The 11,686-nt window shown below is 40.6% G+C and overlaps 1 protein-coding gene and 1 long non-coding RNA gene across 2 annotated transcripts; one reads left to right on the top strand and one right to left on the bottom strand.

Moving 5' to 3' along the window:
- Positions 1-4,640: 4,640 nt before the first annotated feature.
- Positions 4,641-6,632, bottom strand: LOC130139109 (uncharacterized). The gene is made up of 2 exons (XR_008817331.1): positions 6,534-6,632; positions 4,641-4,943 (listed from the first exon to the last, which is right to left on the bottom strand). It is a non-coding gene; the product is annotated as an uncharacterized LOC130139109 (long non-coding RNA).
- Positions 6,633-9,936: 3,304 nt separating this feature from the next.
- On the top strand, positions 9,937-11,166 carry LOC130139092 (BRASSINOSTEROID INSENSITIVE 1-associated receptor kinase 1-like). The gene is made up of 2 exons (XM_056315325.1): positions 9,937-10,453; positions 10,529-11,166. The coding sequence occupies exons 1-2, from the start codon at positions 9,988-9,990 to the stop codon at positions 11,164-11,166; spliced, it is 1,104 nt and encodes a 367-aa protein (XP_056171300.1). The 5' UTR covers positions 9,937-9,987.
- The last annotated feature ends 520 nt before the right edge of the window (positions 11,167-11,686 follow it).

Genomic DNA, 11,686 nt, shown 5'->3' with positions numbered 1-11,686 from the left:
TGAGCATCGTCCCTCGCAATCATACGAGTAGAACCATTTATGTGATCAAGTAAGCATATCAATCACTCAAGCCAATTATTATCTTCTACTTAGGCTAATGCAAGAGTGTTTCATGCTCACGCACTTAGAACATCTAAATTTCGAACACATAAAATGTACTAGAGTAATTGCACGTGAAAGAAAAAAGTGCATATATAAAATTGGGGTAAACCTGGGCAGATTGCACAGTAACCGAAATTCTTCCAAAATAAATAGTAAATGAACTCCAAAAATTCTAAATTTTGAATATACAATAGAAAACACCTTGATAAACATTTCTTATGAAGAACACAAAACTCTGTTCAATCTGCAATCATGTCTTTTTGACACTCAAAGCCAGACTGAAATCAACTCGTTCGAACAGACTACTTGGTCCTCAAAATACATCTCTTTCAGTACCTAAATCACTTTAAAAAGCTTCAAAATTTTTATATGTCATATAAAAAATTTCTTAACAACTTTTGTGGGGGAATCTTGTTGAAAATAGATCTAGAAAAATTTATAAAAATCCGGAAAGACAAGAAGGTCAGAGAAACAGCATTCCAGGGCAGTTTAAACACGGTCTGAAGATGGGCTTTCGTGTGACCCAAATAACCTCCAAAAATTCCAAATTTAAAATATGTTAAACTTCAAGATGTGAGGAACAACTTTTGTGGGAACACCACTTCATATTCGGCCCACAAAAGTCTCTACAAAATAGTAAACCGAAGAGGTATAGTAATAACAAATCCGGGTTTCAAACCAAACTTCAAAGATTCAAGCCCTAGTTGATACCCATCAATCTTCAGCCCACAAAACTCATTCCACCATGTCCAAACCATCATGCAATAGCCACTTGAATATCCATAAACACATATGAGGAATCAAGCTCAACCAAGACTAACCTAGGACCGATATGCATAGAATAACACCCTAACCAAGGTTTAGAAGAACCACTAACTAAACCGTTGGAACTATGAGCGAAGATGGACAAATGGTGATGACGAACGAGCAACGACACGGCACGGTTGGCGACGGTCAATGGTGAGCGTAGAGTGGCTTGGCATGGCGTGAACGATAGCAAGGCGACGAGCAGCGTGGCACGGTGGTAGTGATGGCATGAGTGAGGGAGAGAAGAGAGGGAGAGGAAGAGAGAAAATGAGAGAAATGAGAGTGTTATCCTATGGTGTTCTTGCAAGGGAGAGAGAGAGAGAGAGAGAGAGAGAGAGAGAGAGAGAGAGAGAGAGAGAGAGAGACTAATAATACACTTGCACTTATGGCCCTAGGCTTAGGGTAGCTTAGCCTTTAAAATATCTCCCTCGCATCCCAACCCTTAGGTAATCATACCTACTAAATTAGGCACATGCAAGAAGTTCAAAGGGAAGACAATTCTAGAAGCTAACAAGTGGGCCCCCTTCCCTATCCCCCCCTCGCCCCCCCCCCCAAAAAAAAAAAAGGTGCCATCAAGCCATTCGAATGAGACCAAAAATTTGTCTCATCTCCGTCAAGGCTTCTAGAAGTTGCACATAAATGAAAACTATATGTTAATCAAATATATGACACCAATCAAGCACATTGTACAATAATGTGCAACATTCAAATAATTAATCAAGATTCAATGTGGTAGGATGGCCTTACCTTCTTGATTAGCACCTAAACGAGTCCGAATAAATCCAATATTGCGTAATTAATTGGCGTCGGATTGAGGATGTCACATTTCAAATAACAAATAGGGTAATAAATGCTCGATCCGAAGTTATGCCTTCAACATCACTTTTCTTCTTTAGCCAAATCACACTTTGCACATAATGTCTCATACTTTTCATTTTGAAAATATGAATTTACATACTCAAAGAAGAGATAACACAACTCACCTGAGAACACCTACGACCAAACAACAAAGATTACTAGAACCGTGGAACTCGCGATTCTATCAAATAAGCGAGAAACAACATTAAAATTGAGTAAAACTCTACCTCAACTACAACTCGATTAAATCAAGCTTAACTGCTAACAAAACGACTTAAAGGTGTCCACAAATTGCTCTTATAAAGCAATTATCAAAACCGTCCGCAACACAGAACTTGAGTGCAAAACTTGATCGTGCTATCGAATCCCATTCTAAGCAAACTTGTAATCAAAAGAAAGCCCATTCAGGGAACTACAAGACTCTCAACTTAGGCTGCGCATGACAACGATTCTGTGCTCGGAATTGATTTTGAGCATTTTAAGGCGTTTGTTAACGGCCCAAAATTCCATCCTTGGAATAGAAAAACAACAGAAATGCGTTTGGTAACGCCACAAAATTTCTTTTTATTAATAATATTTTTAAATATTTTAATATTTCTTTCTTTTTTTCTTTTCCTCCTTCTTGGCCATGGCCTGCTCGCCGGCCATGACCGGTAAAATATTTTTTTTATTAATAATATTTTTATTAAAAGTATTTTTTTCATTTTTTTGGCCATGGCCTAGTCGCCAGCCATGACCGGTAAAATATTTTTTTTATTAATAATTTTTTTATTAAAATATTTTTATGCCATGGCCTGATCGCCGGCCATGGCTAGTAAAATATTTTTTTTATTAAAAATATATTTTTTTCTTTTTTTTTTGCCATGGCCTGTAAAATATTTTTTTATTAATACTATTTTTTATTAAAATATTTTTTTATTAATACTATTTTTTATTAAAATATTTTTATTAAAAATATACATTTTTTTTGCCATGGCTTGGTCGCTGGCCGTGACCGGTAAAATATGGTTTTTATTAATTATATTTTTATTAAAAATATTTTTTTTCTTTTTTTGCCATGGCCTAGTCACCAGCCATGGCAGGTAAAATAATTTTTTTATTAATAATATTTTTTATTAAAATATTTTTATTAAAAATATATTTTTTCTTTTTTTTGGCCATGGCCGGTAAAATATTTTTTATTTTAATAATATTTTTTATTAATAATATTTTTATTAAAATATTTTATTCTCGTCAGATCCGACGAAGGCGGTCCTCGAGCCGGACATTAGAAGCTACATTAAAAACCAAGAAAAGGAAGAAGAAAAAAAAATTGATTCTCAAAATTGTTCCCAGAATCAAGAAGCTACATTTTTTTTATTCTTGAAAATTGATTCTGGGAACAATTTTTGACAAAATTGTGCCAAGAATCAAAAAATTAAACAAACGCATTTCTGTTCCCAAACTGATTTTGGGAACAAAAGAACAGAATCAAACACTAATTGGCAAGTTGTGATGCGCAGCCTTAGCTGACCACAAAGTGGACCATAAAGCGATAAAAATCGCCATCGCGCACTATTCATCAGTCACAACCAACTTCAAAATTTCGTTTCAGACAAGTCGCAAGCTCAAATCGAGTTCCGTAAAATCTCACAATCTCATATCAACCTAAACTACCATTTCTATATATTTCGTAGCTCAATAACTCAAAAATCGAACTACGTGGCTTGATTTTCACAAAACTTCGAAATTGTGCCACAATTCCAAAAAATACTTCGATTGGACAAACGAGAGGCACGAATACTTACCGGGTGTTGCGATACGAAGTAACTCCTGCTTGACGACACTCCCGTGGCATGTAGCGCGAAATCCCTCTTCCTTTTTTTTCTTTTATTCTTCCTCTTTACCTTTCTCTCTTTTCTTTCCTCTCTTTTCTTCTTTTCTGCGTGCATGCTCTCAACCTCTTAATAGAGCTGAAGCACTCCACTGCTCCCTTTTTGCTTTTGACTTTTCAACATTTTCTTTTTGTTTCTTTGCTTTTCCACCTTTGCCCTTTTAACCTTGAAACCCATATTTTACAATTGAGTTAATACCACCAAAAATGCTAAACTAATACACATGTGACAAATTTATCTTAAATTAATTTTTTTTTATCACGAAAAATCTTAAACTGATACACCCGTGACAAATTTACCTCGAATTAATGTTTTGACCACCAAAAATCCCAAACTGATATATCTTTGATAAATTTACTCTTCATTAAATTAAATTAATACTACGAAAAATCACAAATTGATAAACCTGTAACAAACAGAAAGGTAAAATCCCAAACTGGTACACCCGTCAACTGTGCCATTCAAATCATCAATTTAGCGAAAATTAACGGAGGGTAAATTTGTCATAAATATATCAATTTGAGATTTTTAGTGGTATTAACTTTTTTACGATTCGACCAGAGATGTCTAAAGTGGTTCAAATGTGCAAAAGCCAGTTTCCATAGCGAGACCCTAGTACAAGGAGTAGTTGGAGTCAAAGTGAGTGTGACTCAACTCCGTACCACTCCACTCTTTCCCTTCTCCTTCTCGTCTGGGGATTGCTCCATGACAGGCATGTCAATGCTACATCATCACTAGGGGTGTCAATGAGTCGGGTCGGGTCAGGCTTTCTTGATACCCGACCCGACCCGAAACCTACAGGGTCATGCTTGACCCGCCCAGACCCACCCAAGACCCTGTTCACCATACACCCCAAGGCCCGTGCCGGGCCGGGTCGGGTCGGGCCGGGCTTCGGGTTTTTGTTTTTTTTTTTTTTTTCGCACAGATAGTAACATCAAAAGGCAGAAGACAATTCTCATAAAGAAAAATTTCTACATAGAGTAATCACCATCACGGAGAGACATGGTTCACGATGCTTGGGTCGTATTATTACAAGTCTATCTTAATATCAGTACACATGCTAAACAATTGATACACTTCTAGCTCCCGATTGAATAATGCAAGTTGTTCTTTGATGTTATCAAAAGACAGAAGCTCATGTGAAATATCCAGCTCAAGGAAGCGTTTTGCCTCTCAATAATCATCATCCACCACTCCCGTCTTCAAGAAAAACACCATTAGAACATAAACATAACTCTTTTCGCTCTGAAAACTGACATTTCTATCTTCAATGCTGCTCCATCAAATGTCCCTGTTCTCCATCTCGGTAGGAGAAAAGCACCAAGTTAGGCAAGGATAATGCTTTCAACAAGCTAGATAATGGAAGAGACGGAAAGAGGGGGCTACTCAAGCGTGTGACAACATTAATCGTATGAAGAAAACTACTCGATAAAGAAAAAGTTGGGAGGGAGAACGCGGAAAGCTTGGGAAAGCATTTCCTCTCAATATTCCACTGCAGCAGTTCATCCAAGTGTTTACGCCATCTATGGGTTACTCCCTAAAATCAGTCCATCGTAGGACAGTTGGACAATACAATTCGATAAAGGAGAAAACTTCAACTTACTTCTTTCATCCGTGTATAAATCATAACATTTGCGCCTCAAAGTGTTGCACGATGGGATTAAGAAATTTGGCTGGATTTTGTTCACAAATCACCAAAATCCCTCATGCTCTACCAACTTGAAAGGCAATTCATCAAAAATAAACATGATCGCCAATTCTTTTCCACTATCATCTTGGTCAAATTTCCAAGGACCCGAGTCATTTTTTTGCCTTTTCTCGACATTTGCATATGGGAATTCCTTACATCTAGCTAAATGACGATGCATCAAACTGGTCCCTTGACCACTAGCACAATCAATACAGGCCCCACAGTATATACATTTAGCCTTTTCTTCATCAGGAATATGTTTAAAGTGTTCCCATACCGAAGATCTTGTCCTTCTTTGTGTTACACTAGAAGCACTTGTCTCAGACATTTAGCAATCCTTTTATCTATGACACTTAGAACCTGGAAAGTATTACTATAATCAGAAATGTAGTCCTCAACATACTCTTGACAAATACAAATGGATACCAAACAAAAAGATGCCTCTCCTGTTAAGGTAGATGGTGCTTAAAATATCCCAGGATAGATAATTAAAGTTCCATCATGATACTTTTATCTGAACAAGGAAGAAGATTATCAGCATAGCAGGAAAAAGAGGTACAAAATGAGAAAAACACTTCCGTTGGTTTCTTCTAATTAACATTGTTGACAAATTAATATAACATCGAACTTCTATTAGCCTTTCTCATGAAACCAGGCAGAATTTGATGCTTTTCAAGTGGACCTTTGATCTTATTAATGAAGTTTATTGATGTGCATGATGCTAAATGAAAAAAGTCCACATACACGAAATGCCATTGTCTAAAGCAACCAACCAAACAACCTGAAACCTTCAGTTTTAAAAAGCTGATACATTTTCTGTTTAAAGTATTGATATGCTCATAATTACCTTCTGATCATCATGCTTCACCATCGATTTTACATCTCTAAAACTGGCTTCTAAGTCATTCTCAACAAAAGTTTTGACATAACAAAACCAAGAACAGATTCTGATCCCAGAAACATCTCAAGAGTTGTCATTTCTACTCCAAATTATTGATTACAGGATAACTAATTTAGAAGATGTTGAATTCCCAAATTCTATCACAGATAGAGATATAACAAAACATTAAGCAGGGCATAAAAATTAATTACTATCAGAAATGATAAGAAAGAGAGCTGCAGGTTAAAGTGATATGAAATGAGATAGGAAAATGCAGAGATTGCAAAATCATGCAAATGTCGTCTCTGCTAAAACAACTTACAATTAAATTAGCCAATGATATATTGTCGTCCAACTTTGGTATGTCACGCAAGTCAACTGGAAGGAGCTTGTAATGTTCACTAATCACTTTTCCCTTTTCTACACAAGTTAAAGCAAGCTTAAGATCATTAAAACAGCCAAAAAGAACAAAATAATCAACACATAATAAAATTTTAGACATTCTCTTCAAGCTGATGATTCTACAATTCGCAAGAGATAAGGTAAAATCAAGACCAAACACTGCTCCATAACTTCCCCAAACAGTAAACTTCTTGAACCCAGTGGCATGCATGATATATATAGTAAGGGAAAAGTGCCAAAAAAAGTCCTAAACCTTTTGCATTAGTGCCAATTCAGTCCTAAACCTTTTGCATTGGTGCCAATTTAGTCCTAAATCTTTTTTTGGTGCCAATTCAGTCCTAAACCTTTTAAATTGGTGCCAATTCAGTCCTAAACCTTTTGTTTTTGTACCAATTTAGTCCTTCCGGTCAATTTTGACCGGATTTTGCCGACGTGGATGCCTGCCGGCCAGTCACCGGCGCTGACGTGGCGTCGACATGAACAATTTTAATATTATTTTGAATTTTTATTTTTTTTCCTTTTTTTCCTTTTTTTTTCCACTTTTTTTTTTTGGCCTCTCCCTCATCCCTCTGGCCGGTAGCCGGTCCGGCGACCGGCCAAAGGCCAGAGGCCGGCGAGCTCGACCTCGCCGGCCACTGGCGAGGGCGGCCTCGCCCGGCGAGGGCGAGCCTCGCCTTGGTCGGATGAGGCTCGACCTCCCCAGATCCGGCGAGGTCGGGCCTCGCCGACCATGGCGAGGCCCGACCTCGCCGGATCTGGTGAGGTCGAGCCTCGCCCGGCGACCTCGCCAGATCCAGCGAGGTCGAGCCTCGCCCGACCATGGCGAGGCTCGCCTCGCCACGGCCTCCGGTGAGGGCTCGAGCCTCGCCTTGGTCGGGCGAGGCTCAACCTTGCCAGATCTGGCGAGGTCGGGCCTCGCCCGACCAAGGCGAGGCTCAAGCCCTCGCCGGATCTGGCGAGGTCGAGCCTCACTCGACCAAGGTGAGGCCCGCCCTCGCCAGTGGCCGACGAGGTCGAGCTCGCCGGCCTTTGGCCTCTGGCCGGTCGCCGGACCGGCGACCGGCCAGAGGGAGGAGGGAGAGACCAAAAAAAAAAAAGAGGAAAAAAAAAATAAATATTAAAAAATATTAAAATTGTCCACGTCGGCGCCACGTCAGCGCCTGTGACCGGCCGCCGGCCGGCAGGTGTCCACATCGATAAAATCCGGTCAAAATTGACCGGAATGACTAAATTGGCACAAAAATAAAAAGTTTAGGACTGATTTGGCACCAATTTAAAAGGTTTAGGACTGAATTGCCACCAAAAAAAGGTTTAGGACTAAATTGGCATCAATGCAAAAGGTTTAGGACTGAATTGGCACCAAAAAAGGTTTAGGACTAAATTGGCACTAATGCAAAAGGTTTAGGACTTTTTTGGCACTTTTCCCTATTTAGTAACAATGGCGACGGCATCACCTCACGTTATATTGATGGCTAGTGGACACAAAGAAAGAACCATATTTTCATAATCGTCATATCCTTCAGATAAAGGGTACAGAAAAGGCTACTATTTTGAAGGGAAAGTCCCTGCAATCTAGAATCACAAACTAATTAAAGATGAATACATTTTACTCATCTCTTCCCACCTCCAGTTTTTAAGATGATTCCAGGGAACTTTCTCGCTTTCGTTCTTTCAACGACCTAACACAGATGAAGATATTGCGACCGGCATACGGGGGGCAATAACAACAAAAGTTCTCACTTAATTACTAATCATATTGCACCACTCATACCACTTCCACAACAAAAATTGCATAAAGCTGAGCAAACTGCAACCGCTCCAACTCCTCCAGACATTACAGAAATCCCCACCGCACAATTCTATCAAACGAAATTGACCCACAAAAGTCACACCCGTTAACAACCACAGCTAGTTCGCGACAGCGCAATACAGCGACTCCATGGAAATTCATCTTCCAGAGAAAGGGAAAGGGACAAAGAGAGAGAGAGGGTGTAACCTGGACTTCTTGGAGAGGAGCTTGTTCTCGTTGATCTTGCGGCCGCCGCCCTCGGTGGTGTTGTTGGCTCCGTCCTTTCACTTGTCCGGCACTATCACTTGAACCCAAAATTCAGACACCCAATCAGAGACACCCAACACACACGAAATCCGCAGAACGCGATTGATATCACGCTCCACAGCTGCTTTGTACAAGCAATTCGTTCCCTTCGCCGGAGCGCGAACGGAAGGGCGGGAGCTCGCGAGCGCAAGCGATCGTGGAGCAAAAGGGAGCAGATCGAGGACGCTAGGGCAAGCGGAGCGAAAAGGACAACAACAAAGGCGAACCCTAACAGAGGCATTGCAGAGCTAGAGAGAGAGAGAGAGAGAGAGAGAGAGAGAGAGAGAGAGAGAGAGAGAGAGAGAGAGAGAGAGAGAGACCGACCTCAAGCGACGGCGACGAGCGAAGGATGCAGAGAGATGATTGACGGGGGTAGAGACGAGAGCAGACGAGGCAAGGCGAGGCGAGAGAGCGTCCGAAGGCGATGGCGATTGGCGACTAAGAGTCTGAGAGAGGGAGATGGGCCAGCCCAGAGTGTTAATGGGTCAGCCTGACCCTACCCAACCCTAACGAAACCTCAAATTTTAGGGCCATATTCGAAGAAGATTAAGACCCGACCCCAAAATACCCCAAATTTTAAGGCCGGACCGGGTCGACGCGGGTCGGGCCGGGCCGGCCCAGGTTTTATTGACACCCCTAATCATCACCATAGCCTTTTACCTTCGCTTATATGTTTCTCTTCCTAATCTCTATATGTTCCTTTCCACTTGCATTTGTATTATCTTTCTGTAATACTTTCCTCCGATTTTTTTTAGACGTATTTCATGTCCTTCGTGCAATGAATGCTATCTTGTACATTTGTTATTGAATTGAAAACTAGAAAATGAAATAAAAATTCAAAGTGTCACCTTTTAATCTATCAAATTCATGGTGAATTAATTTTTAAGTTAGTAAGAAAGTACTATTGTTCTAACGAAAATTAAAGGCCACAATAAAAGTTGTCCTTAGGATCAGTCGCACATGTATCTTCATGCACATCAATCCTTGTATATACAAGAAAATCCAAGTTGTTGGCACTTTGATTCTCTGCCTGCATATTTCAAATTTGTTTCTCTGCTTGCAGAGGAGGATATGGTTGGACTAGTTGGCTTTGACTTTCTTCTCTGCAAGGTAAACTCATATGAAGCTTTCAAGAAGTTTCTCGGTGATGGGAGTCATCAATACGAAAGCCAGTCGTGGGTGAGACAGGCACAATCCCAATCGCCACATATCGAGAGAACCACCAAGCTTATACGATCCATTTGTATTTGAGAAGAATCTACTTTTTCCTCCCTTTTAGATGGTATTCAATCTCCGAACCTTCAGTTTTACTGAGTCCGTTGAAGATGATCCAACACCTCCTAAAAGTTTCTCTCTAAAGGAGCTCAGAATCGCAACACACAACTTTAGCCGCGACAACTTGTTGCATGAAGGTATAATTGGCAAGGTTTACCGTGGGCGCTTGGCCGATGGTTTGCTAGTGGCAGTAAAGAGAGCGATCTCTGTCAATCAATGGATGGAAGAGCTGTTCAAAGCGCAAGTGCAAGTGGGAAGGACGGTTTCGATGCACCGAAACGTGCTATACCTAAGGGGCTTTTGCAGGACCAAGAAAGAGCTTTTACTGGTCTATCCCTTGATGATCAACAACAGCCTAAGTTATCATCTTGAACGTAGACCGGATCGGTCCACCCAACCTCTCGATTGGACGACTCGCAAGCGTATAGCCTTGGGAGTGGCAAGAGGTCTTGCGCACCTACATGATCAAGGCAACCTCAATATCATGCACCGAGACATTTGCACATCAAGTATATTGCTGGATACCCAATTTGAGGCTGTGATAGGAGGTTTTTGGCGTGCCCTTATCGTACCTTACGGAAATGCAAAGAAAGAGACCATTCAATGGCCCAGAGTCGAGCACCCCATGAGAGTCTCATCCTCATCCCAAGGAGAAGATTCAGATGATTTTGATTCCTATTCTCAAACATATGACCTCTATGAAGAGATTTATGTTGACACCACCTATGTCTGCGGCAGACTTGGGTTCATTGCCCCAGAGTACCTGCACACACGAAAGTGCACATTGAAGAATGATGTTTTCGCCTATGGGAAAATGCTTCTTGAGCTCATCTCTGGACAGTCGATCTTAAAACTTGATGTGCTGGCTTATAATGAAAATCTCAGTTTGGAGGAATGGATAGGTGGCTTTATGAACAAGAACGAGTTGGAAAGAGTGATTGATCCCAATCTGCAGGGGAACTATGCGGAAGAAGAAGCAGAGCAGCTAGTCCGACTGGCATTGTTGTGCGCAGATGGCAATCCATCTGTCCGACCCAAGATGTCGAAAGTAGTTACGATGATCAAAAGCCAAATGAATAGGCAGGATCCTAGTAGCAGGATCAATTGGAGTGGAACCGAGTATGATTCAACTCCTTACTACTCCTTCCCTCCTTCTCCTTCTCTCTCATTGGAGACATGCTAAATCTTGATCGCCATTGTCTTCTACAATTTCCACTTTTGTTTGTATAATCTTTGTTATGTGACATATAGTATGTGCTTTACCTTTCATCACTTCGTATCCGTAATAGTGCGAAACCAAGTGTCGGCTATAAGTTGTTAAAGAACACTAGAATAGCGGGGTTGAGCTTCTAAACCCTTCGTCTTAGGATTAGTCAGTAATGACCACTGTGTTCTAAGATTTTCAAGGAAGTGAAAGCAAATGAAAGACTTATTCATAGTGTCGCCTTTTAATCCATCACACTTACTGCGTAAAGGAAAAAGAAACTCGTGAAGGAATGCCTATTTGTAATAAATCTTGACTCTTAGAGAAATCGGATGCCACCATCAAAGTAACAAAGCGTTTGGGAGGAATGACTTTCACATGCCTCAGTTGCGTTTGCATCTCAACACTTGAATTAGTTCTCAAATTCTAGAGGTGACCCATCTCCATGCATATGCACCCAGTACGACAACCGATACTGCTACAGTTAAAAGTGGAGTAG

This window comes from Syzygium oleosum, unplaced genomic scaffold (genome assembly GCF_021117445.2).
Source record: "Syzygium oleosum isolate NSW1041296 unplaced genomic scaffold, Sole_v2.1 Sole_v2.10, whole genome shotgun sequence".
Classification (NCBI taxonomy): domain Eukaryota; kingdom Viridiplantae; phylum Streptophyta; class Magnoliopsida; order Myrtales; family Myrtaceae; genus Syzygium; species Syzygium oleosum.
The sequence above is the reverse complement of the archived record's forward strand: the minus strand, read 5'-3'. Positions and strand labels throughout refer to the sequence as shown.

What these genes read in the sequence shown, in the direction of transcription:
- LOC130139092 (XM_056315325.1), top strand. Translation starts at nt 9,988, where the DNA reads ATGGTATTCAATCTCCGAACCTTCAGTTTTACTGAGTCCGTTGAAGAT. An exon ending in TGCGCACCTACATGATCAAG is followed by an intron (nt 10,454 to 10,528) that starts GCAACCTCAATA and finishes AGGCTGTGATAG; the next exon opens with GAGGTTTTTGGCGTGCCCTT.